The sequence below is a fragment of the Haplochromis burtoni genome, unplaced genomic scaffold, assembly GCF_018398535.1.
Source record: "Haplochromis burtoni strain Fernald_Lab_line unplaced genomic scaffold, NCSU_Asbu1 Contig_95, whole genome shotgun sequence".
In the NCBI taxonomy this organism is placed as follows: domain Eukaryota; kingdom Metazoa; phylum Chordata; class Actinopteri; order Cichliformes; family Cichlidae; genus Haplochromis; species Haplochromis burtoni.
Window position 1 is genome coordinate 1,283,374 of NW_024582456.1, and position 26,634 is coordinate 1,310,007.

Below are 26,634 nucleotides of genomic sequence, written 5' to 3' on the forward strand. Positions count from 1 at the left end.
TGGTGAGTTCAGCTTAAAAAAAAATTATAATAAAAAGCTTTTTCACAGAAACTATTAGAGCTCCACTGACCTGAGTGACAACAGAAATGCTTTTGGGTAAATACGTGGAGCAAACGATTGAAATTATTGGGAATTCTCCCACGTTGTGTCTCAACGGTGTCGTTTGGGATTTTTAGACCGTCTTTCCACAGTTTATTAGATTCCATTTGTTTGAGATGTATCGAATCGATCTGATTTCGGACGTGTAAAAAGATAGAGTACAAATGGACACTATAATATACCTCAGAGAGTAAAGCCCGCGCTGGACTGCTGGCTCGACCGCGAGTGAGGAATGTTGGCTTGACAGAGAGGAGCTCGGGCTTGTCTCCGCTGACTTGGAGTGGTCGGATGAACTCCGATATCAAAGATCTGCTTGTTGGGGCCTCATTGCCTGTGGAACAAAAGCAACGTAGCTCCACACATCACAATATAACAGAACTAATATCAAAGTCAGAATTTTCATCTTGTATTTGATTGCATGCTGTCCTTTAAAAAGGTTCTGCCATTTAATTCAATTTGATTTCATGAAATTTTTGTTAAGCAGGATGATTGATGTGGTTCTATCAGAGTACTTGTTTGCTTTGGTTTTATTTGTCCATCACTTCTTTGGTGAATCTCATTCACCTTTTTTCATCAATTACTGAATTAGCTCTGTCTGTATTTATAGTCCTGTGCTTCTCCTTGTTGTCTGTGTGATCATCTGCGTGTACTCTGTGTTCCCCGGCTGTTCCATCCTGGCTCTTAGTTTTTTTGGATCACTTTATATCATTAATCTGTGGACTGTGTGCTTGTTTCTGCCTGAACTCTGCTGTTGCCATCTTCTTCCTTTTGGTTTGATTTGACTTATTCTTAGTTCTTCAACCTAACAGCATCCATGTGTTCTGTGATCTCTGTGTGGATAACCTGAATTTAGGACAAACTGAATAAAAGTGGCCCGATAGATACTGATTTTGAGGGGTGACGAAGGAAAGTGACATCCAGAATGAAATGCAGTCAGCGCTGACATCATGCATCTCCACTGCTCGGCTCACTGTTACATCACAGGCACTGTTGCACAGTGTGCCTGCCAGTGTCTGTCCTTATCCTGGGTGAGGTCAAGCCAGGTCCTGAATCAACTGCTCCTCTTTCTCAGCCTGTTCCTGAGAGTGGTGTTGCTCCTTGAGTCACTCGCTAAAGTTTGGACTGTTTCTGTGTCAGGCAACTATTCCTGAGTCTGAGTCAGCTGACACATAACCAATTACTAAGACTGTCCCAGAGTCAGCTGCACTTTTCCAGCCAAACTCGGCTAAAGTCTTAATGGCCAGTACAGAGACTTGATTGATACTCAGACAATAAATTAAACCCCCGGCTCGACTAAAGTAAAAAGATATTTTTACTCCACCTGCGACTCCTGAGTCGACTTACGCCACACCTGCCCAAAAGCCTAAACAGCACTGATGACCTACAACCAGTTCCTGAGTCATTCTACTTGCTGGCTCCCAGTGGCTACAGTGGGAGGATAGATGATATCTATTAACTCCCACCCTGAGGAAAACTGGTCTGCTGGAGTACCAAGATTCAGCCCCCTTGAGTGTCCCGCATCATTCCCAGAACTTACTCAGTTTCCCCACCTTTCATGGTGGTATCCTCCACCACAGAGAGGGATTCTGTCCTTTCCCACAAATAGATCCCGCCTTCACCGACACTCCTTCCTGTCTGCTGAGCACCTGTGCTGCCCTCCTTAGTAACCCAGCCACTTTGCTATCCCACCTGTTCTTCACCCACCACGCGTTACTTTACTTTTGTCTTTGAGTCCTTTAAATGTAATTTTTAAAATAGCACAAAACTTTATTTTGTAAATGTGTAAAATTACATAGCAACAACAACCTAAACAACACATTGTGCTGTAATTAGTAAGCAACTTATGCATTGATTTAAAAAAGTTTCACATACTAGAGGCCATTTAAAACAGATTACAGGTGACACAGCTGTCTTTGACTTAATATTTCTAAACGTTTAGTTAATTTGACTTTTTATGAGGGAAGTCATAAAAACTACTACTACTAATAGTTCCTATAAGACTGGAATGATACATCTTAATTAACTGTACACTTGAATACAGGTGATCTGCATTTCGTTGCCCTGTACCTGTGCAATGACAATAAAGTTGAATTCTATTCTATCTACAGTACCGACGTAACATTTATCTGCTGAAAGCATGAGCTTTAATGCTAACAAATGGCCTTTACCTTTCTCTGTGGGGGCAGCCAGTCCATTAAGGAGCTGTGACAGGGATTTGTTCGGAGACCCAGGAGATTCACACACAGTTAAGGGTTCAGTGCTGAGGATATCAAACTTCCCAGCCTGGAGCCGAAACTTCTCCAGCTCTTTAGACAGGAGGTTGAACTGCTCACTCTGAGTCCGACATTTCTCCTCCAGCTCGCGGACTTTGGCCTGATGGCGGGGAGGGAGGAGACACATTGAGACAGAAGCGAGAGACAGAGGAGGAGAGAAAAAAGGATGGGAAAGGGAGAAAGATGGAATGGAGACAAAGAAAATAAAAATAAAAAATAATGATAAAGACACAAAAAGAGTTCACGCTATATGTGAACAAGAAAACAGACATTTACTGTAGGACTAATAACACTGATCAGTCATTACAAAGAAAAGAAACCTTGAAATGACTTCTTGACCACTACTGACGGTACATTATACAAATCGCATGCACAACTATCCTACAGTTCATAATAACAGTACTCCAAATAAAACTTATTTCAAAGCATACCCAAACTGTCTTAAAGGATGAGGTCGATGATATTATATGTTTTTGTTATTGCCGTGTAAGACCTTAAAAAGACCAAAAACAGAAAGCTTTAAGCGAATTGAGGCAAACAGTGTTGAAAGCACACTGCAGCAGAGGGCAACGTGTTTCTCAAACTGTGATGAGCATGAGTAGTGCAGTTTATTTTAAGTCTATCCCACACACTCCACACCATCCAGGGAGTATGCACTGGTGCTCTACTACTAACTGGGTCTGTATTTATCCGAAGATGAGAATAGCCACCATAAAATGCACTATTTACTTCAGTTTGCGTAATCTCTGCTGGAAATGCAGAATAGCCCTTTTTTGTATATTTGTCACACTTACATTTTTTCAGATCATAAAACAAATTTCAATATTAAATCTAATACTAAAGATGACGCCAGTGAATACAAAATGCAGTTTTTAAATGATGATTTTGATTTATCAAGGGAAAAAAAGCTATCCAAACCTACCTGGCCCTGCGTGAACAAAGCAATTTCCCCTCTTGTTAAATCATGAATAAACTTTGATTAACCACATTTATTTGGAACGCTGATTTTAGCTTAGGTCTGATTACTGCCAGACCTGCTGAAACAAGAAATCACTTAAATACAGCTTGTCTGAAAAAGTGAAATAGGCTCAAAGAGCATTTGCTGAAAGACGTTTTGATGACCGCTTTTGGGAAATATTCTGTGGACTGATGACACAAAAGCTGAACTTTTTGGTAGGTTTTTTTCTTTTTTTTCCTGGTGTGAAAGCAACACAGCATTCCACAAACATGGTGGTGGCAGAGTGATCATGTGTGGCTGGTTTTAGAGAAAATCCTGAAGGAGAACATCCATTCATCACTTCATGACCTGAAGCTCAAGAACATTTGGATTGTGCAACCGGACAGCGGTCCAAAATGATCGGCAAGTCCAACTCTGAATGGCTCAAAAACACAAAACAAAAAGCAAAATGAGTTAAGATTCAGACTGAGTTCCTTTGGCATGACCTTAAACATGCTGATGATGCTTCACAACCCTCCAACGTGTCTGAATTAAAACAATTATGAGAAGAAGAGTGGGTCAAAATTCCTCCACAGCGAAAGATTCAATGCCAGTCATCACAAAAAGCTTGATTGCAGTTCACAACAAGTTATTAGATTTAGGACACAATTACTTTTTTCACACACAATTACTTTTTTCACACAGGAACCGCTAAGTTTGGATAACTTTTTTCCCTTAATAAATGAAATCATAATTGTATTTACTGGGATTATCATTGTGCTGTGTATTTAAGATGAGTGCAACACAACATTGCAATTTCTTCACCACTGGATATGACTGGATTTGAGATGAGACCCACACACAAGGCACGGAGGTCTGCTTGCTGTTGGTACTGGTCTTTCTGTAAGATTTCAACAATAACAAAAATTTTGCATAACATCATCCATACATGTTGAGAGCAGGAAACATTATCGCACAGACTAACACTGACAAACTGAACATGACCGCTTGGGCAGGTTCAATAGAAAATTCCAGGTGCTGCAGCATGGTTTCCCACGTAAAATGATGCAATGCATTAGCAATCACTTCTCGGTCCGAAACCGAGCGCAGTCTGAGAGGCTCTGGAAGATACTGAAGCGACCGTGGAATTATACAGCGCCGCCCAAAAACACAGTGATGCCCGCCGCATCAGTATTTCTGTTAAAACAGCGTTTCATGCAGGCAGGTTGCTGCTGGATATAACATGCTGCTGGCAGACTGACGACAAATATATTCCTGCATTTATGAAACAGAATTAGTAAATTAGGAGACACTAGTTTGAGCAGCATCATACAGTTAGTTGTATGGCAAGTAGACTGTTTTTAAAACACATGCTGCATAAACACACATGCAATGCTACAAAGGAAAAAGGATCACATTCATCACCGTCTGGTACTGTATCCTATACTAGAAATGCAGTTTGTTCTTTTTAAGCTACTACATATTATAATGAAGAGAGAATATTATACTTTGGAAAAACATACTTATTTTAGCCTGAGAGTTTTGTTTGCTCACATGTAAATAGAATTTTAACATATCTGATGCGAATACATGTCGATACAAGTGATTTATATTGAATTAAAGTGTATTTTGTTACTTGGTTTTCTGATTCTTTTATCAATGTTTCTTTATGATCAGGCCAGAAAGACCTCCGTGTTATCTATTAGTCATGTTTCACCCTTTCAAAGAGTCCACTCGTGAGTCTTGCCTTGTGAAACGAGCTGAAAGGGCTGTATGAAAAGATCGATGTGAAAAATTGTACTGAAAAGCCAAAAGGCATGACCGCAAGTTAAATCAGCTCATAACTGCATTTTTTTATGTTATCTCTTTAGCCAGATAAATGTTGATCTTAATTCACAATGTGGTGTTACTTGGCCCCATGGGTCAAACTACATACCAGGCTGCTGTATATCCCGCTGATGGCAAAGGCGTAAAATATATATACTTATATATATCAAGTAAATAAATAAAAGCAATTCTGAAATACCTGCATGCTGTCCAAGTGGTTCTGTATAAGCATAAACACACATCCATACAATGACAAGAGATGTAAGAAAGAAATAAAGCACAATTACACACATGTGATCACTCATACACATCCCTAAAATCACAATCTTTTCAACACATACGCATACATATCGCCGTATTACAATGCCAATACAAAGACTAAATATAGATTTTTGCGTGCTTTATGGTTCATTTACCCCAAAAGCAACTCTCTATACCAAAAGTCATTTTAAAGATACTGTGAAAAAAAGCAGTATACTGTGGCCAAGATAGTTTTAAAACAATAAGACTTTAAAGAAACAAAAGAAACAAACAAAAAAAAAAATTCAGGAAGTGAGGTCACGAAAAGCAGGAAACGCTCGAGCAGCATACACAAAAACACACAGCAAAGCCCCCAAGACCCCCAGAGTCCAGACGCTCACCTCTAACAGATGGACAGCGCCCTCATGTTCCTTTTTAGCCTCAACCTGAGCCTGAGAAACACAAGGTGCAGTTCACTTACATTGCAGTTTATGCTGTGCTTTAGTTTCTGTTTAAAACACCGACGAGAGATCCTCACAAAGAGCATCTCTCAAAGGCATTCATTGGTGCGCGAGGTGAAAATGGTCGAAAAGACGGCGCGGACCCCCGTCCGCACTCACGTTTGCCAGCAGTCGCTTGATTCGATAAGATATCGCCGAATGCTTAAAGAATATCGCGTCTTTTCTCAAACCATTTTCGCCTCTCCGGTTTTATGTTTTGTTAAGCATGTTTGTCATTTATCATTCGGAGAGCTGTGCAACATGAAAGCATTACATGCGTGCAAGAAACTGAATATAATCAAGCAACTGCAAGCTGAAGAGCACCTGCACAAGAGTCTCTAACTACCAGCCCAGGGGTGAGATGCACACATGATTTTATTGCTTCTATTATGGTTTCCCTCAACACAGAAATCATAGTAAGGCTCCTCCTTCAGATATAACATCAGCTACAGAAGTGAAAGTGACATAAATGCTCCTGTGTTGTCAACAACACAGGAGCAAAGCAGAGTACACAGCTGTACATTTTTGCAAAGGTAAGAGGAACTGCTGATTGTGGTTGGGGCACAGCCATTTTTAAGAGAAGACGACTTCCTGCATCATCTATGGGCAAAAAAACCTAAGTTTGAGCCTGCCCATGTATCCGTAGTTAAAAAAATACTGCAACGTTTACTCTTGCTGTGGCTGTTTTTCTTTTCGTTACACGATTCGTAAATGGCCGTTTCAGACAGTGAACATCTTGCCAGGGTGTTTGTTTGAATAGTTGTTTTTGGGCTACATCAAAAGGTGTAGATTTATGACCTGATTTTTTATGCTAGTGCGCTCCAGAAAAATGGGAGTTTACATTCTGAAAGACAAGGAGTATACGGAAACACTGCATCGTACGCATCATTTTTCTTATGAAAACGAGAAACATCTGTTGAGAAAAAAAAAAATAAAGCGTTCCACATAAATACGAGAGCATCTGCGGGGCTTTACCATTTCATAAATCTACTTTGCAGGCAATTAATTTAGAACACAGAGAGCAGTGAGTGTCTGCAGGAAGATAAGGCAGTAATGAGCTTCTGTTAATGAGAGAAAAAAGCTGAGAACGACTGCCTGTGAAGGGCTGACTGTGAAGTCAGAACACTGCAGCAACAGCAACACGAGGGCGCTCACAGTGTTGCCAGAGAAGGCATTGGTGACAATTCCTATCATGTTCACACTATCAGTAATCTCAGCCGTTGCTTTCACATTACAGTCAGCTTCAGTGCACAGTGGAGGAAGGCCAACCATCAAATGGCCAGCGCGAGCCTTTTTTCCCCCTTTATTAAAGTGTGCCTCTAAAAAGTGTCGTGTCTACTTTGGATTCTAAAAGTCTGATTTGCTCGCTTGTGACAAACAAGAGTGCTCCAGAAACGCTCTGGGATTGATAAACAGCTGCAGGACGGGGATGCGACGGAGACGCTCGTGCGAAACTAGAAAAAGCGTAGAGAAAATCATGCACTCCTTAACTTCTGTTTCGTTTCTGTTGACTTTCACCTTTGTTGTGCTGTATGTTTCGCATGGGTGTTCAACAAAAAGCTCTTTCACCCATGACACAGGCCAAAAGCCGGGCAAACACAAAAGCCCATCCCCACTGGTGCTTGGAGTTCTCTTACCTTCTGGAGAATGTCAATCTCCTGCTGCTTTGCATTGAGTACAGCCAAGGCCTGCTCATGCTCCAACTCTAGCTGCTGCCTCCGCTCCGCAGCCTCTCGCATATGCTGTCCACAAGGGGTGTAGGGATGGAGAGCCGGAGGGGAAAATTGTGGAAGGAAGGGGGATGGGGTGGGGGGCATAGAGAGGGCTGCTGTTAGTGGTACTAATACCCAAAGGCACGGAGCCAACACAAAATGCATCTACAGTCTTTAACTCCACATTCAGAAGTGTTACATGTGCACACATTACGCATACAGAGGCTGGTTAACAGTGTACTGACCTTTAAACCCTTAAAAAAATCAAGAAAGACATAAACTATGCCACAGCAAATGCCACGTGAAGACATGTTTATGTCGAACGATCCGTGGGAAAGATCAGATCTCATCTTGCGCAAAGGTGCTCATGGATGAGGACTAGGGATGCTTTGGTGTGTGAACGAGAAACTTCCATCGGCAGTGAGGTTTGCTGCCCCCTTTAGGTAACACGAGACCTGTTTCGTCTCGGTTACTTTGAAAAGCCGTCCTCTGATCTCGTCTTTGCGTGATCAATGCGAGGTTTCGTGTTACGTGAAAAGGGTGAGCAAACTCTCTGACGTGCTCACTTGTCTGTGGTCATCCATAACAACAAAAGAAGCCATACAGTACGGGGGGGGGACTGAATGCTCGGCTCTTCCTAACACAGTGTGCCCGTGTCACATCACTGCTCCCACTACATGTGAATATTTGCAGCGCTGTAAGGTGAAAGAAGCAAATGACATTTACATGCCAGTAAAAATCTAAGATAGGTAATGTCATCGGACGTGTAGGTGACATTATCATCTAGTCTTCCTCCCCCTCCCGTCATTGTAAAGCCAAACTCTTTGTCCCGCCTCATGCATAAATCACATTAAGCAGTGCTGTGGTCGTATAGCCACGTGACCATTCGTATGTCTGGCAGCCCGCGGATAAAGGGAGGGATAAGCACAGCCACTGAGGTTGACAGAAAGCATTCAGAATGGGCTTCTCCCCAACAGATGGACATAGCAGTGATACCTTATAAATCTAGCAGGGGCAGAGGGGGCAAGGGGAAAGAAGGAAGGGACAGATCAAGTCGGGTAGGACAATGTGAAAAGGTGAAATTGGAAAGGGAAGAGCGCAGACTGTTCCGAGCTTCTACTCTTTCACAGCTCCTGGTCAGACCTCCCAACACGACACTGGAAGGCAACAGACATGTCGAGGCCATTAGACAGTATAGCGGAAAATAACCAGATGGAGGCAGTGTAGCACAGATAGGAGAAAGGGGTACTGGCAAAAGGGTTAGGCTCCATAAATGAAAAGGAATCCCAGGACAGATGAATTACTAGAAATGGAAATGCACACAGTACTGACAGACAGCATCTGTTCTAGGAGCCAGCTTCCTCACCTTGAGCACCTGCTCTAGGTTCTCCAGTTTGGCTTGGAGCTGGTTCCTCTCCCACAGGGCTAAATCTCTCTCCTGTGTCACAGCACCAAGGGTCTCTTTGAGCTGGGCATACTCAGACTTCACCTGTGCACAAGGGAAAAGCAAGGTCCAGCGTTTTGATGAGTTGCATTACAGTATTCAATCGTCACTAATTTGTAGCATTTTTGGAACAAAAAAATTGATTCATGTCATATGGGTAAATACCCTTTCAAGTTCCCTCACCTGCCCCTGTCCTCCTGCAGCCCTAAAGTTTAATGATGCAAACAATGGAGCATGATGGCTGTTTTAAAGTTGAAACTAGCAACTGAAAATTTGAATTGAGTTTGTACATGAGATAAGGAGGAGGGTAACTTCCCATGCACCTTTATACAGTGGCCTTAAGCCTGGACTTTTAGCAGACCAGATTTAAGGCACTTGTCCAGTGGCTTCACTTTTCAGATGCAGAGGCTACATGAATCACGAGCCTATGAGCCTATGAGAGAAAATATCTAACAATGAGTCAGCGACACTGCAACTCTTTCACAACTGATGCAACACAATGCTACATGTATTTTAATGATAACGGTACAAAGTGGCCTCTTCAGCAGCTGTGCTTAGCACTAAAAATGACTCTGGTTCCTTTATATAACAGACATGGTGCTGGTGCTGGGGCCTCCAGAGCAGAAGAGCTTAAATAGTCTGTCACAGCCGTTTCCAAGAGTCTGCAGCATTAGTCCAATTTTTTTTCTTTTTTTTTGAAAGTGCACAAAATTACAGAAACTGTTCGGTAATCTAGTTCATTAAGACAGCAGTTTCCCAATATCATTTGTATAAATACATATTAGTCAGTCAGTGACTGATACAATATTTATGCAAGCTGAATATAACGTGCTACATGAAGGTTAGAGTTGCTGCTTTGGAATGAATGACGCTGAACAGGTTTTGCTGTACTATAAAATGTGATGCGGTTGAATGGCACGCAACAGGCAGAAAGTGGTCGGGTAAGAGAACTGCCTGGTTTCTCTGCTAAAACTATATAATTGTAATTAACACAAGAGTAATATAATTGACTCACTCCCATTGCTATGAACCAAAATATTAATACATTATTCATGTTTCCTTGTTAGCCAAGCACCAAGCATCTGACTGAACCAAGCGTTGTGACTATTTCCAACACTACATATTCTTTATAATTTGTCTTCCACAGATCATTTGTATTGGTACTTACGAGGCAGCTTTTTATAAAGGCCCCTAAGTGGAAGTGAGATGACTGGCTCCTGCGGCCGTAATGTGGTAAAGTCCCTTCCTCAGGGCGACCGTGAATGACTAATGATTCCTCAAGGAGGGCGTTTCGAGCGACATCAGCAAAGCAAAACACACACAGAACCCAGCGAGTCCGTCTCCTCTGAACGGCCCACATCCACACATTACAAACTATCTGGAGGGGGGTGCCACGCCTAATGCAGACAAACTGAACAACTACACTGGATCCAGCAGAAGCAGGTCAATAGTCTATTAAGGGTAGAGGGAGGCTCTCTCAGTAGCCCCTCCTAGTTCATTCAAAGATAACAGGCATCAGAACACAGGGTTGCAAGCCAGGGCTAGTATCTGCGCTACCCTGCAGAGAGCTACTCTCATATCTGTCAGTCTGATAACAGCTGAGATCACTGCTGCAAGAGCCACCCATGTCCTGATAAGATACCAGTAACAACCATCCCACCCTTCTTCAGCACCAACAGTAAATACCTGCCAGTCAGCTGCTTCACAAAATTGCTTTCCCATTCATAGAGAGGCCTGGGGCTGCTTGTTGGTCTACTTGGACTTTTTGTTATCAGCTCCAAATGCCTTTGAAGTCTTGGGACTAAAACTGAAGGGATAGTGTGTGTGTGTGTAGGATTGTAAGTCTTGTAGATTTCATTGATAATGGGCTCCATTGATCCAGTATAAAAGGACATATAATCTGTTTGTGTTATGGTTTGACCCAGAAACTCTTCAGATTGTGTCAAGATGGAGAGGCAGTGACAAGTTAGCAGCTATTAGTGTGTACTTATGTACAGCAAACTTTCTACACACAGCTTTCACCTCTTACCTCCTCATAGTCAGATGCCTTGTGGCTGTTGCTGAACAACTGTAGATTCAAGTGCTTATTCTCGTGGAGGAAGTCTTGAAGCTCATTCTCCTAGGCAAAAGAGGCAGAAAGGAAACTGTTTAAAATCCACAAGTCACAAAGATTAGACCAGAGCACAGCACTCAAGCCCAGTATGTTGTTAGCAATAACCCATGCATTATTCATCCAAGAAGACTGCTTGAGTTTCTCTTGTACGCTCTAGAAAGCATCGCTAAAAGAAGCTGCCACTTCAGCTGCTACAGCAGAACAATAAGAATGTCATAATAGTTTTCTATGTTAGCATCTCAGATACAAAGCAATGAACAGAACAAGAAACTCAGAGAATGTTGTTTTTCACTGCTGCGAGCGTTTTGGAAGCAAACATGTATTCAAATACTACACACACACACACGCACACACACAATGATCTTTCCTACCAAGTGCTTCAAGCTGGGAGTAAAAAAAAAAACCCTTCATTGGAGAGAAGGAAAACTTAATTACATTCAATCAACAGTCGCGTGGCGTGCCGTGAATGCAATTTGCAGTGCCAACTTGAGACTTCCCTGAGATGTGCAATTTATAGCAATAGCAGCAGCAGCAGCAGCAGCAGCATGTAGGCCAAGGGTTCTTCTTGTCTGGAGCTAAGAAGCTAAATGGCTCATGCATGATGCATTTACTGTAAATACAGTGCATCCTAATGGCCTGTGATGGACAGTCTGCTCCTTTATGTTTTACTTATGAAGGATGCTTCATAAAAATGACCCAAGAGGTAAACTTGGAAAACTAACATTAATGCACAGCCTGCGTGACGTTTGTGTTACATGCACACCAAAACACAGAGAGACACATTTTCTTTCACGATCACATGGTTTTCTATTTATATCTTATACAGAAATGGCAAAAATAACAATAGCCAACACCGAAACTAATTTTTGTATTTGTTTATTCCCTTTTTTTTAAAATTAATTTCTTCACTTCGAGCCAAGGAAACAGGGAAGCTCTACAGCCTTTTAGCTTTTATGCTACAGCACAGTATTGCCATATTTTGTAGATCATATAATATCAATACAGTGAGAGCAAATATCTATATCTTACTATATAAAATAAAAACAAATGGAACTTTTTAGTGCTGGAATAATAAAATCAATTCTTTTTCAGTTCGCCACACGATGCTGTTGTTGTTTTTTTGTTTTAAATGACATCAGCATATTTGATATTTAGTGTGAGAGTGGAAATTGTTGCAATTAAGATTAAGATATTGTGGAAAGAATCCAAAAAGCACAATGTGCATTTATATCAAACGAGTCTTGGATTTATTTTGCGGAAGTATGGGACAAAGCAGATGGATATAGCACATGGGATTTGCAAGGATAGTCATCCGTCCCTCTTCTTCAGGGTCATCTTAGCTGCCGCGCAGACACCCTTTCACACTCACATTCACATCTATGGGCAATTTAGAATCACCAGTTAAGCTAATCCCACTAACCGCACTAACTGTGTTTGGAGTTTGGTGGGAGGAAGCCGGAGAGAACCCACGCAGACATGGGGAGAACATGCAAACGCCACACAGAAAGGCCCTTTTCAGATGATGAATTCAACCCAGGCCCAATTCACGGTGAGGTAACCACCACACCACTGTGCTGGCCCAGGGAGTGCTATATGAAAGTAAAATATTCTGGGACTACTACGAACATGAAGGCTCATCTCACATGCCGCCATTCTGAAAACAGCAAATATTAAAAAAGCTCAACTGAAAAAGCAGCCGACAGTGGGCGCATTTATCTTGACAAAGCTACCTCTCGATTCAACGGGAGCTAAGAAAATGACACGATCCATCACCCAGTTTATTTACAAAGACCTGAATCCACATAGTTGTTGTAGAAAACAAGGGTTTGGAGTCCATGTGACAGCATCGTGATATATTTTCATAGACGCCGCCATACCCAGGCTACAGAGAAGTTAAACATAAAGCTGGGGAAAGTTTGAGTACAGCAGAAAGGAGTGCATCAACTTGTGACACACTGAAAAAAGATAAATCGCAATATATGCTACTGCAATACTCAGCATGTCACAAAATGTTTAAAAGTGCTAAAATATTGTATCATAGGTTACGTGTCACATCGTTGGACCCCTGCCTCTAACTGCTGCTACTCTCTACACCTACTTATGACAATACTAGCGTGACATCCGATACACAGTATACATTAAAGTCACATATGTAAGACCATAGAAGAGAAAACACTATCAAGAAAAAGCAGAGTAAACAACAGCCTGAAGACAGTACGAGAGTTGAGAGTGAGCTTTGCTGCTTTTTCATTCATTTATGTCACAAAAAAAAGATTCCACTTGCATCGATTGTGTCCAGTCAATTTTAATGCTTCCCGAACAAGCAGTAGATTGCATTGGCAATCCTATTCATATCCATTGATCTTTCAATTCGGTGTTAATATGGGCTGGCTGAGCCTCCAGGTGTTCCCGCTGAAGGACAAACAGCTACAGAAAAAAAAGCAAAAGCTGACATTTTGCCGTGCATACGCTGAAAGAACAATATACTGAAGCACTTTAGACATCCTGGTTTGTTGTTGATTTAAGCATTTCAATATGACTGCCACCCTCATTTAAAATCCTTTTTTTTTTGGGTGGTGGTGGGGGGGGATTTGGACGTGACAAAACACGCATAACGATGCAAACCAAATTGTGTCAAACACAGAGAATCAGCTGTGACTTTGTTCTATATTGTTGACGTGTTAATGCTTTAAACAGATCAGCGCACGTCATAATCCCTTGGCAAGACACATTTTTACGGAGAGCCCGTGAGCCAAGCCGTGGAAGCATTTCAATGCAGAAAACAGCGTGGCCTATACTGAGCCGTCCTCAGGTTTTCATTCAGCTGAAAACCTGAGATTTCTGCTGAGATGAGATTTTCTTGCACACCAACACAGACACGCACACAAAGAACAGCAAGTTTAACTGAAAGGAGGTATTACAAAAAACAGACAGAGAGCAAAGAGACTGAATTATAGGAAAAGCAACTGCCACACCGGACCACAGCAATAAGAGGGGGGAAAATGAATGAATGCATTCTATTTGATCTGGATAGGAGAGCTAGGACAGTTTCATGAATGATACGCAGTGGAAAAATATAATTAGGCCTTGGGGGCAGAGTACCCGGCTACTCCTACTCTAAATGTGCATTTGGTCCAGACATGCTCTGACTCGGCTTCGTGTGCCGCAGCAACGTGTTAAGTTTTGACAAGGCTGACAGATGAATCAACTCTGCCATTTAACTCGCAAGCAATGCAAACATTTCACCCACTAACTCTATATTCAGCGGCCTCTGTTCGATGTGGATGAAAGCATCTTATTCCTCTCGTTCAGAATAGGTAATTGCCAGCTGTCTAGATGTCCAGCAAAAGGAGAAAGCATATACTTCCCCTAACTGAAGACTGGTTCCTCATGACTTCTGTAATCTCTAATATTATTAGGAGGTGGCAGTAGGTATTGAGTTGTATAAATAAACTCAATTATAGTGTCAGAAATGTGCCTAAAATATAATCTAACGGTGTAGAACTGTGAAGATGACCGACTTTAAACAGTTGGTCAGCTTCACAGTTAGACTTTTCCTTTTCCCCCCTTACACTTGAATCTCTACAACACTTTAACACACCAGGATTCCACGGACATGATGCAAAAAGCAAAATGAGCCACTTTCTGTACTATACAAAAAAGAGAAGAAACATAGTCCATCTTCAAATTAATTTTGGACACCTAGAGTGCGTGCCATGTGTCCAAGGCAACATGAGATGCCAATTGCACCTTTAACACAAAGGTGTTTGTGTTTACAAACTGCTCCTTAATGATAACAAAGCAAACCACAAAGATGCCCTGGAGATAAATTTCGGCACTGCTGTAAAGACCCTGGACTTATCGAGCCTGCCCGCCGTCTCCCTCAGCACTGATCTTCGATTATCGCGGACGCATATTCGAGCAACGCTGATACAGCTAATGCTTGTCGCCATGGTAACAGGCTTTAAATGCTCGCGGAGGCACGCTCTGCTGATGGTCTGTAGCTGTACACCCGATACCCAGGAAAGTAGAGGTGCCAGATGGCTGTGACAGTGTTTACTGTCACTCACACACTCAGTCAGATGATGTGTTTATATACACGGCCGCTGAACTCACGATGAGGGGGGGACATTAATGAAAATGTGCAATTTCAACACTGGGTCAAAAAAAAAGAAGAAGTATCAGTGTGTATTCCTATTGACACTGTTAAAAATTCGCCAACAGCGCAGGTAATCCTGCACGTTTGTGCTTCTTTTTAACATGAGATGTAGAGGAAACAGGAGAGAGAGGGAGTTGGTTTAGACCAAACAGGAAGTGACATTACTGTCAACTCGCCATCCCCTCACAAAAAAATTCCCTGGTCTTGTCTCTGTTTGCCTCGCTGTTCTCAAAGCTTGGTGGAGCAGGGGGAGATGAGAGCTGTACCGCAGTCTGTGGAGACCAGCCTGCCATTTCTGCTCGCCATTTGGGGACAGTTTGTCCTTTGGGTAGCTTCCCCTGGACTCAGCAGGCTAATAATGGGCGAGGAGGGAAGTGCTGCTGTGGGCAGGGACGGCGAGAGGAGGGCAGCAAAGAAAACTGTCCTAATGCAGTGTTTATTTAGGGCAGAAAGCCACACACAAAGACAGCTCGTCTATAGAGGGGGGGCTCGGGGGTATGACGAAATGAATTCAAATGGTCCAGGACCAGACAGTGCCATTTAAATTACTGCCGAGTCCCTCGAGCTCCTACCTTTCATAGAGAAAAAATTCAATTTCAGGCCATCTGCACTAGTCTTTTACTACTCTCTTTCAAACACGTATACTTTTATTGTGGTGCCAAACTTCAACTTTTTATAAAGAGGCTTTGATGTCTACAGTTTTTTTCCCCCCAGCTCTCAAACTACAGAGAAGAGAAGAATAATGCTTTATCTACTCTCACTATCACACATACTCTAAAATTCTTTAGCTGAGCATTTTGCCTCAGAGTGCGTGGGTAACCAACTTTAACCACTGGAAATTCATAGCAGAAAAACTTTGCTCTCTCTCAAACTCAACTTTAATGGACAGAAGCATCTCCAGCTTTGGCACACTCTGAAACAAACTGATTAGTAACTCTGGCTTGGTACCATCAACTCGTCTACACGTCCTTGCTGCGAGAAGCCGTGAGAACTCCTCCTGTCTCAGGTACAGAATGTTTCTCCAGTTAAATAAATAAAATATAGCAGGGTAATTATTGCCTTTGCTGGTCACTGGTTATTTTATCACATTTGGCATTTAGCCTGGCCTCAATGACAAATCCCACCACTCCCACCCCTCCCAACACCACCAAACAGTAAAATTAAAAATGCTGTCTTGTGTGATCTGCCTCACCCTCCAACACTGCACACAGTCAGAGGAATTCGACTCGCTTTTCTCCAACAGAGTGGCTCTTAACAGAAAAAAATAAAATAAATTTAACCTTCAAGACTTAATTTAAGACATCAGCACCACATTCGAATGCCAGCATTGCTAAAGTAAAGGTACACTGTGTTTGATTTAATAGAAAGCCTCTCTATATAACTCCTACTAACCAACAAAACTGACTTATTCTGTCATATCATGAGATTAAAATAAGATGAATCCAGTATAATAAGATTAAATGTGTAGTTTTTTCGTTTGTTTGGTTTTTTACTAATCAGCAGGGCCCGTCTGTTTCCCTTTTTCTTCTCTTTACCTTTTGTCCTGAGTCAAGGCCACTCCAGCGGGAAGCAGAGTGACATTTCTGGGGCATTATGAGAAAATGTCCTTAAAGAACCACCAAGTGAAAAAGAGTTGTGTAACATATCTCTGACCTTTCGCAGTTGTGACCACACACACACAGCGCTGTGTACCTCTGTTCATTTACATCACAGCTATGTTGTACCGAGCGACTGCGTATACAAAAGAAGCCAATAAAGCCACAGCGTGAAGATACTACTGCACAAGATGCGCAGCACTTCTTCGGTTTGTGCACGATCACTCACAACAAGTAATTACTACAGCAATGTGCATCGCTCATTCTCAAATGTGGTCCCCATGCCAACAAAACCCAACCCACAGATACTGCACCCTGCAATTAATTGTTCCAATTTTTTTTTCTCATTTCAGTCACTGCCAGGGAACCATGCTATCACTGCCACTCGTTTTCTCAAGGGAGGCTTGTGTGTGATGATAGAAGGCAAAGCTCTCAGGGTACAAATCAATTTTAGCATCCATCCTTTTCATTCAGAGGCCAAAGTATATTCTTGGGGCACTTACCAAAGTCTGACATGTTTGATTCTTTTTCTTCACCTCTGCATCAAGCGCTTCACACTCTTTCCTTCTGGTGCTGATCTCAGTCTCCTGGGGAGATGGGGAAAAAGCAGAGGACAGCTGCTTGGTTTGTCAGGAACAGAAGCTTCCTGAGAGAACTCAGTAAAACTAAACAGGAAGAGACTGAGCTGAGGCTTTTCAGCATTTAGGTGTGCGAGTGCATGTGTCAGGGGTTTGTGTGTATATGAATTGTACATGGGTGAGATTTGCAGAGATTATCTGCTAGAGATTACAAATGTTTCAATGTCAGGGAAAAGGGCTGAAATGTTTTGAAATGAGAGATTCAAAAAAATGTGGATAGAGGGAGTGTGGCCCCTAATGAATACTATCGTGAAAAAGATCAAACCAAAATCTGCTTAAAACTTCTGCAAATAAAAGCGGGGTTAGACCTTCCTACACCTATGAGAAGCTGCACACAGAGGTGCTTTAAACTAAATGTCAGCAAGCTCTCAATGGCGATGCTTGGGTCGCCATTTGTATTTGATTTGATTTGTCATATTCAACACACGTAAGTTAACGATCTGTGACGGGATTTTGTTCCCTCATCGCTAAATATGGAATGAAGATTTTGAAAATGTGGTGAAATGTTTAATGTAAAGGCTTGAAGTGGTTTTATCTAGCGGGCGATCGTGGCTCAAGAGTTGGGAGTTCGCCTTGTAATCGGAAGATTGCCGGTTCGAGCCCCGACTCGGACAGTCTCGGTCGTTGTGTCCTTGGGCAAGACACTTCACCCGTTGCCTACTGGTGGTGGTCAGAGGGCCCGGTGGCACCAGTGTCCGGCAGCCTCGCCTCTGTCAGCGCGCCCCAGGGTGGCTGTGGCTACAATGTAGCTTGCCATCACCAGTGTGTGAATGGGTGGATGACTGGTTGTGTAAAGCGCTTTGGGGTCCTTAGAGACTAGTAAAGCGCTATATAAATACAGGCCATTTACCATCTAATGATGGAGTGAAATACCAAGAAAACAACTCCTATCAGCTTAAAAAGAAAGCGACTAAATTCCCCATCAATCCACGAGGCTCATTCAGGTCTAAAACATAAAGGTGAAGAGTCTGAGGTATTTTAACCTTAGTGGGGTTGTCCCTCAAACATGTGGTCATTGACCCACTGTTAACTATGTGCTTGGGTCATTACTACCAGAGGTTTTGGGTGAAACCACTGTGAGACTTTGCCCCACCCTGTGATGTAGTGTACTGAGGTCACCTGATGCGAGGGACAGCCCCTTCTAAGGTTTAAATACCTGGGACTCTCCACCATTTGATTTTAGAGCTACAAAGAAGAAGCCTCTTGGATAAGAGGTGAAATGCCTTAAACTTAAAGAAGTCCAGCCGCTTTCTTTTTAAGCGCCTAAGATTATCCTGACCAGGATCAACAAGACAGCAAGCAAGCTATTTATTCCAGCTCTTTTCTGAACTAAGGTGGTTCTGTCATACTTCAAGTCTGCCTATAGAACAAAATGAGCAGCTGTGGGTTAGACGTGGAAGCAACCCTTGGAAAAACCCAGAAGGTCGTCAAACCAGGTGTTTATTGATATGCGCTTAAGTGTCAAAAGCCATCATTAATGGTACAGCAATGAAACCTGTGAATCTATAAGCCATTATATTTTTCCTATTTTTTAAATATTGGTAATTGTTGAGTCTATTGACCAGCTTTACAGCAGAAGCTTCTGCGTACCATAGCAGAATCAGAACAGGTGTAACTAATAACTATAATGAGTGCTGTGTTGTGCTTCAGGGTCTCAGCGGACCCCTAAACACACCACAGCATGCACAGCACAGCCCGTCTGCAGAGCGGCGTTGCTGACCTTCCTTCGCAGGATAAACACAGGTGTAATTGGTAACATTACTTACGGCCATGTTCCGTTTAGACGGCCCTGCTATTGTGAGTGCTGGTTTAACTAAAACAAAACAGACGTGACAATATGTAGGAAATCCAGATTAACCTTTAGGGAAACGGCAACTTTCTGTTCATGCTTTATCCTTTTTTTCCCCAATATGAATTTTCTGACATACTCGCGTTTACTAAGAAATAAGGAGACTTTATTTGATCCATTACTACAGCTTAAGGGTTTTCTTGGAAAAAGCCACTGCTGTGATCTGGCACTAAGACTTGCACTGAAATTCAGCCCCAATTATTGCAATTAAATACTGTATACCTGTATGGTAGACTGCATCCCCTGTTTGATCGGGGAAATAAAAGGTTGAACATGTTTTCAACTTATGCCTAATATTTTCTCCAAATGATCCGAGTGCTTGTTGTGTTTCCATTAGGCTGCAAGCCGAACAGTGCATTAGTTGGAATTACAGTGAAAAGAAATTCAACTTTCTTCACAATGTGCAATTTGAGCCAAAACATGACTTAAGTCTGGCGCAGTCAATTACTCAGACTAACAGTGTTGTTCAGAGAACTCGTCTCCGCTCGCTTCTCAGTAGGGGCGCACAGAGAGAAACGGGATAACCCTATCAAGGCTGCCGGTGTGTTTAGTCTCATTTGTGTGCCTTCAGTCCAACACCATGGCGACCTTAGCTGGGAAGCTTGGATGCCTTCTATAGTCATGAGAGTACCCACAGTATTTTTTACTGGATATCAGGGTAATGCATAGCTACTCTTACGGTCCAAAATGCACGCCAGCTTTACGTCATCACCCAGATCCTCTGTTTACCAGATCACTGAGCTTTGAAGGAGGAACATTGCTGCTGTGGATGGATGCGTGCGACCACACCGAGGTCGTTATCGTTAACTAAAATAAGCTAAACACCAAAATAAGATGTGGCAAAACATTTTAGTTAACTAAAAGATAAAATAAAAACTATCCTTGTAAGAAAGAAAGGAAGAAAATAAAGCAGCATCTGTTGTTTAAGTGAAAAATTTACCTTGAATAATGAGGCATTGGTGGGCGTGTTTGAGTCAACAGTTTTTAAAAGGTTCTGTGTTTTTATTGTAGTACCTGTGCTTATTTTCCTAAATCTTGCCTCTCACATATCCTCGCCATACATTAATAACCAGAAAGACTAAAGGTAACACTGAAACTAATGAAAACTAAATTAAACCTAAACTGAATTAAAAACAAAAAGTCAATTTGAAATAAAATAAAAACTAATCAGAACATACAAAATTATCATAGCTCTATATCACACACTCACGCGCACACACACGGGCAGCATCACACGCCTCTGAGCGAGACTAAAATGTGAGAATGCACGAATGTTTGCTTCCTCATAGCAAAGCTCACAGGCTGCTTTGAGCTTGAATATATCCATTGAAGGCATTTTTGTTACTGCTGCCCTCCTGACCTGCTGTCGTTCTGACTGTATTTAATAAGACAGTGAGCAACAGGGTCAGAGAACAAGATGAGGAGGAGGATGAACAAGCTCTGACCCTTTTGTAACCCACAACCTTGTGGCATTTCACCCCAGGAAAGCATCAGATTACTGGTTAAATCTTCAACCACTTATCCGTGATGGTGGGTGCAATAGCTGAAGTCAACACGCAAGTGTGCACCCAGGATTTCAAACGATTTAGCAGTCGTGTGAATGGAAAGAAATGGAAGATGAACCCCATTTCAAGCATAGAGTTCATGATTAAGTCCTGAATAAGGTGAAGATAGGAACTAAAATAAAAGTATGGCTGTGGTTATGAGTCTGTTATCAGTTTGTCTTTAAGTTTGACTAATGATTCGTGGCTGAGAATAAAAGGGGCAACAGTATGATTAGGTTTTGCCAATTCTTCACTAACAGCTAAATTTTACTCAATCAAATGTGATGCGCATTGATTCCAAATAGGGGGAAATACTGCTGATCTTTAAAATAACAAGAACAGAAAGTAGTTTCATTTACTTGTTCAGGTGGGATTGATTATCCGCTGCAGGTGTTTTTCCGGGACTTTAAGGCCCTAAAACTCCAGAGTTCTTCTACGACTTCTTTTACACTCTAGAAATGATTCCCTGTGAGTGAATCACACACAGTTTCTACAGACAGCTCGCCATCTCCCATGTGGGCTGGTAGCTAATGTGTACACTTTGCAGAACCAGACAGCTACGGCGTTGCGCAAACTCACCCGATGAATATTTCACTCGCACGCATACAAACACACAGCTCGCAGGCTCGCTGAAGCCCATTTGTTTGGAGCACATTTGCCAGTGTTCAATTAAAAATCCCTCTGATAAAAGATTCAAATGGCTGCCACTGTGAGTAATGAGCTCCTGTATAAGTGAAGAGGCGTTTACTGCACAGCAGATGAAGATAGATGAGAAAGACCATTCCCTTAGGCTATGTCTAGCATTTGTGCCTCAGTGGCACTAATGCAAATGCATGCACAAAAGAGGTGCATTCACTACTCTACGTGTGTCGGATATACTACAATTCAAATCTTAAGGTTTTTGCATACAAAATCAGGTAATACAACTTCAGATGAATTATAAAACATGCAAAACAAAAATTAAGCCATAGTGCAGAAGCAGTGGGTAAAAAACTAAGTACACCATTACTGCTTCTGTAGGAAATAAGAGGATAAGTAGCAGCCAGGTGCTGATAATCAAGTACAGTTGAGTAACTGATGATCAGCAAATGTGAGCACCTCTATAAAAACAGAAGTTTTGGCAGCTTGCTGGTCTGGAGCATTCAGGTGTGTGTAAACATAATGCCAAAGAGGAAAGAAGCCCAACAGTGTGGGAAGGATTATAAGGGAAAACAGTTTGAATGCCATCAGGCTACAGGAAGCAAGATCATTCACTGGTGTAAAACATTTAAGTCAGTTGCTGGTCTACCCAAGAGCTATATCTCTGACTCTACAGGCCTCAGTTAGCATGTTAAATGCCAAAATTCATGACAGTACAATTAGATAAAGACTGAAGATGTGTGGCTTGTTTGGAAAGGTGACGCGTTTACAACACAGAAGAAGTCCAAACATGGACGAAGTAATTTCCCCCCAAAATTTAGGCTGTCGGCGTTAACGTGGTCATCAGGATTAACGCAACCCATCTGGAGCAGAGAATGAACCAACTTTGGACAAACTGCGCAAAATGTTTTGACAGAGACAATTCAGGGATTTTGACTCAGTCTGCGCTCCAGATGGGTTAATTGTTAATCACGTTAGTCGTGATGACGGTGCGTTAACCCTGACAGCACTAAAAAAATATAAAGTCGCTAATTTGGGATTTATACAATACAATACACAACTTTATTTATAGAACACATTTAAAAACCAACGGTATACCAAAGTGCTTCACATAAAAGACAGAAAATAAGCCTTAAATATTATAAATATTATATTATAGGACCATAACAAAGTACCACATATGCTAACAGGTCAGTGTCACTAATACACAGGAATAGCATAAAATGCATATCAAGTAAAACATGTTAAAAGCACAAAGCCATAAAAGATATATATAAAAGGTAATAAAGAGTGAGTCTAGGGATCTGCTACAGGCATTAACGAGCAGGAAAGGCAAGGTTAAATAAATAGGTTTTTAACTGTGATTTAAATGATTGGATAGAATCAGACACGCGGTTATTCCATAAATCTGGTGCAGCCAAGGCAAACGTACGGTCACCTCTAGACTTCAGCAGAGATCTTAGCTGCACCAGGAGTAACTGAGTAGACGATCTTAGTGCTCTAGCGGGAATGTACGGTCTAAGGTAGCTTGGGGTTGTGTTGTTGATAATTTTAAAAGTAAGCAGAGGTATTTTAAATTGGATGCGGTATTTAATGGGTAGCCAGTGCGGGTCAGCTAGAACAGGGGTAATAGAGGCAAACCTCCCAGTCCCGGTCAGAAGGCGTGCCGCTGCATTTTGAACAGTTTGCAGTCTATGAAGAAGGGTAGAATAAAGACCGAAATAAAGGGAGTTGCAGTAATCCAGCCTAGAGGTCACAAAACCTTGAACAAGCTTTTCCAGGTCCTTGTGCGGAACATAATGCCTAGCCTCAGAAATGAGACGCGGTTGGTAAAAACTAGATCTACAGCGGACACTTGTTTATCAAATTAAAAAGAGCTATCCAGCAATACGCCCAAATTGCTAACAGTGTCAGAGAGGGAGCTGGCAAGGGAACCAAAGTTGTCCACGAGAAATATTACTATCAAATATCACGATTTCATTTTTCTTATCATTTAAGATAAGAGAGTTTCCTAAGAGCCATTCTTTGACCTCACACATGCACTCTTGAAAGCAGTGCAAAGGCAGAGCAGGATCATCAGCTAGTTCAAAGTAGATCTGTATATGGTCAGCATAACAGTGAAAAGTGATATTGTATTTCTCAAAGATTGCGCCTAGAGGGCGCATATACAGTTTGGCTTTAAACCAGATGAAAAGAGGTAAGCCTGAGGATGTAACCAAAGCAGTGTGCCGCTTGTCCAGACATATAGTGCGGGCAAAGTACCCAAACATGACTAACTTGCACGAGCATGTCCACCAGTGAGTATGCTAGGCTATCACCAGCTTCTGCAGCTCCATCAACAAGCATTTGGGCTCACTCAGAGGAGGGTGCATTTTCTTGCAGATGAAAGAGGATGCTGTTAAAACAGCGCTATTTTGTGTTTTGTTTTTTTTCTGTTGACTGCTTCTATTAGCTCCATCATTATTAGCAAACTTACTCATGGGCAAATAATTAAATAAATGACCCTTGTAAAAATGATTGATAGTCAATATATTCGTCCAATCGGTCAACCCTAATATGTGCTGATATGCTGTGTGTTTAAAAATTACACAGCATATCATCTAAAGCAGGGGTCCCCAGTCCATGAGAGCCGGTGTCCCTGCAGGTTTTAGAGCTCACCCTGGGTCAACACACCTGAATCACATGATTAGTTCATTACCAGGCCTCTGGAGAACTTCAAGACATGTTGAGGAGGTAATTTATCCATTTAAATCAGCTGTGATGGATCAAGGACACATCTAAAACCTGCAGGGACACCAGCCCTCGTGGACTGGGATTGAGGACCCCTGATCTAAAGTTTGGTTTAAACTGGGTCATGCAACACAACAATGATCACAAGCAGAGCGGCAAATCTACAACAGAATGGCTGAAAAAGAAAATAATGAAAGTGCAGACCTCAACCTCAATGTAAGACAGCTGTGTATAAAGTGAACTTAAGTATGACTGATAAAGCAAATCAATAGAAAATTAATCAGCCACAACTGTCCAGCTTCTCAGATGTGAACATCTTTTATTTCGGACTCTCCTCAGTCACTGAGTTTGACAAAGTCACACCCTTCCACTGCAGGTATGTGCAGCTTGTATGCATTTTTTGTTAACTTCAACTAATTTAAAGGGGGAAAACAAAAACAAATCAGCGGCACAGTAACCAGGACTGAAGTTAATCATTACACGCATATCTTGATTATATTAAATTACATTGGATTTACTTCTATGATACACTGCATGGCTTTTAGACATGTTTTACTGGATGGTTTGTGATACCCAGAGAATGTACAATATTGATCTTCTGTTTTTTTTTCGTCTACTCTCACCAACTTTAAGGTTAATCCATACAATTTTCAAGCATGTATTATGGATTATCACAGAAATTTGTACAGTATTCAATGTTCCCAGCCAGCAAAGCCTAAAGTCTTCTGCGATCACAAGGTCTCAATAACATTAAATGGACTGTGATGAAATGTAAAAAAGACCTTCATGTTTCCTTCCTTCATTTAAATTAGGTCTACTGACTGTGAATGCATCACAGCAGCGCCTGTTTCTATTACATCAGATTATAACATTATAACAATAGTAATAAAACTGCTATATTAATGCTAATTAGCAAATAGAACAGTAAACATTAGAAATGTTTCACTGTTGATATTAGAAATGTATATTAAGAGCACCTTCACATGCTCTCATTAGCATTTAGTACAGTCTCTACTGCCAGCCCTGAATACAGCAGTCTGTGCTCAGCACCATGAAGAGTTCCCCCCGGGCCGACACAACCGCAGCATGTGGCTTATATACTATAACTATTTCATTTCTTTTGCTGCTGACTCCACTCCACTGCACTGCTCAGCAACATCTCCACAAAATAAGGCTCACATGCTACCGTATTATTCCTGAAATGACTAATTAACACAGGAGGCTTCCCCCATCCTGTTCTCTGTGTTTCGTCTTCTGATCTTCGGAGCTGGGAAAGCTCTGCGTATAATCTCTAGTGAGCAGAGGTAACCTCATTACTTTCTCTTTTTCCCTCTCTCGTTTTCCCTTTCATGCCTTGCCTTGTGTTGACTAATGATATGTAAAAGGGGTGAAAATCGACTTAAACTTATCCCTAACCGTGAGGTTTGCAGTGTACCCTTTGATTATGAAATGTCCTTGTTTGAGTACGCCCTGAAACACTTACTGTCGGAGGAGTCTGTGTGTACATAAATGTGCTCCTGGAACAAAAACCTTAGAGCACAAGCTCCACTTGCAGCATCTCAGTAGTGCACCTGGCAAATTGCATGCTAGAAGGGTTATCCTTTAAATCTGAGCACAGTGTGCTGATTTAGTCAAATTTTAATAAGTAAATACAAGTCCCATGTGCCCCCAGGTCATGTATCTACCAAACATTTTAGTGCACTCGTCTGAGGTGAGAAAAAGTGGAAAGGTTTGGTTCCATCTAAGAAAATTCCCAGGGATGTCTGTGCAGCAACACATCTGCTTTGTATGTCCACATTGTGTCCACAGTCCACAGTTGGACACACCGACATCAAAAAACAACTTCCCGGTTTTAATCCAAGTCCACTGGTGCTCCCCAAGCTTGTTTTTAGGAAGAGGCACGAGTGACAGAGGATGGCACCGTACATGCAGCTGACAGCTGGGCATCCAACATCCACAATGACATAATCTTCCGCATGTAGTGATCACTTTAAACAAAGCGGAAATCACAGCAAAGCCATTATCTTTAACTTACGAGGTGGTGCACAGGCATTAAATCTCAGTCATCGCAAGTTATGTTATGACACATTTTTTGTTTTTGTTTTTTCCCAGACAAACCGAGTTGCAGCCAAAAGTCAGGCCATCAAGGAAGCAGGAGGAATGTCGAGGTCTTTAACAGAGGATTCCCCTCTGTTACCTGATACGCAAACACAACTTTTACTTAGCATCATTTAGTACACGACTATACTGCACTTACTCCTGGCCCAGAACACGGTAATCTAGTCCAGCACAACAAGGACTTGTGATTTTCAATCATTTGAAATGACAGAGTAAG

At 41.8% G+C, this 26,634-nt stretch overlaps 1 protein-coding gene across 3 annotated transcripts in view; it reads right to left on the reverse strand.

Moving 5' to 3' along the window:
* rimbp2b (RIMS binding protein 2b) overlaps positions 1–26,634 on the reverse strand; it is a 103,550-nt gene that overhangs the window by 24,650 nt on the left and 52,266 nt on the right. For 2 of the 3 annotated variants that reach the window (XM_042222800.1, XM_042222801.1), the window contains 8 exons: positions 17,403–17,486; positions 11,062–11,151; positions 8,955–9,077; positions 7,514–7,618; positions 5,778–5,828; positions 5,336–5,356; positions 2,268–2,472; positions 282–430 (listed from right to left, as the gene is read on the reverse strand). In XM_042222800.1, the coding sequence (XP_042078734.1) occupies positions 282–430; positions 2,268–2,472; positions 5,336–5,356; positions 5,778–5,828; positions 7,514–7,618; positions 8,955–9,077; positions 11,062–11,151; positions 17,403–17,486 (828 nt within the window). Of the gene's footprint in view, positions 1–281; positions 431–2,267; positions 2,473–5,335; positions 5,357–5,777; positions 5,829–7,513; positions 7,619–8,584; positions 8,716–8,954; positions 9,078–11,061; positions 11,152–17,402; positions 17,487–26,634 lie in introns of those variants that run through there. The other variant, XM_014335065.2, reaches the window with a different exon arrangement.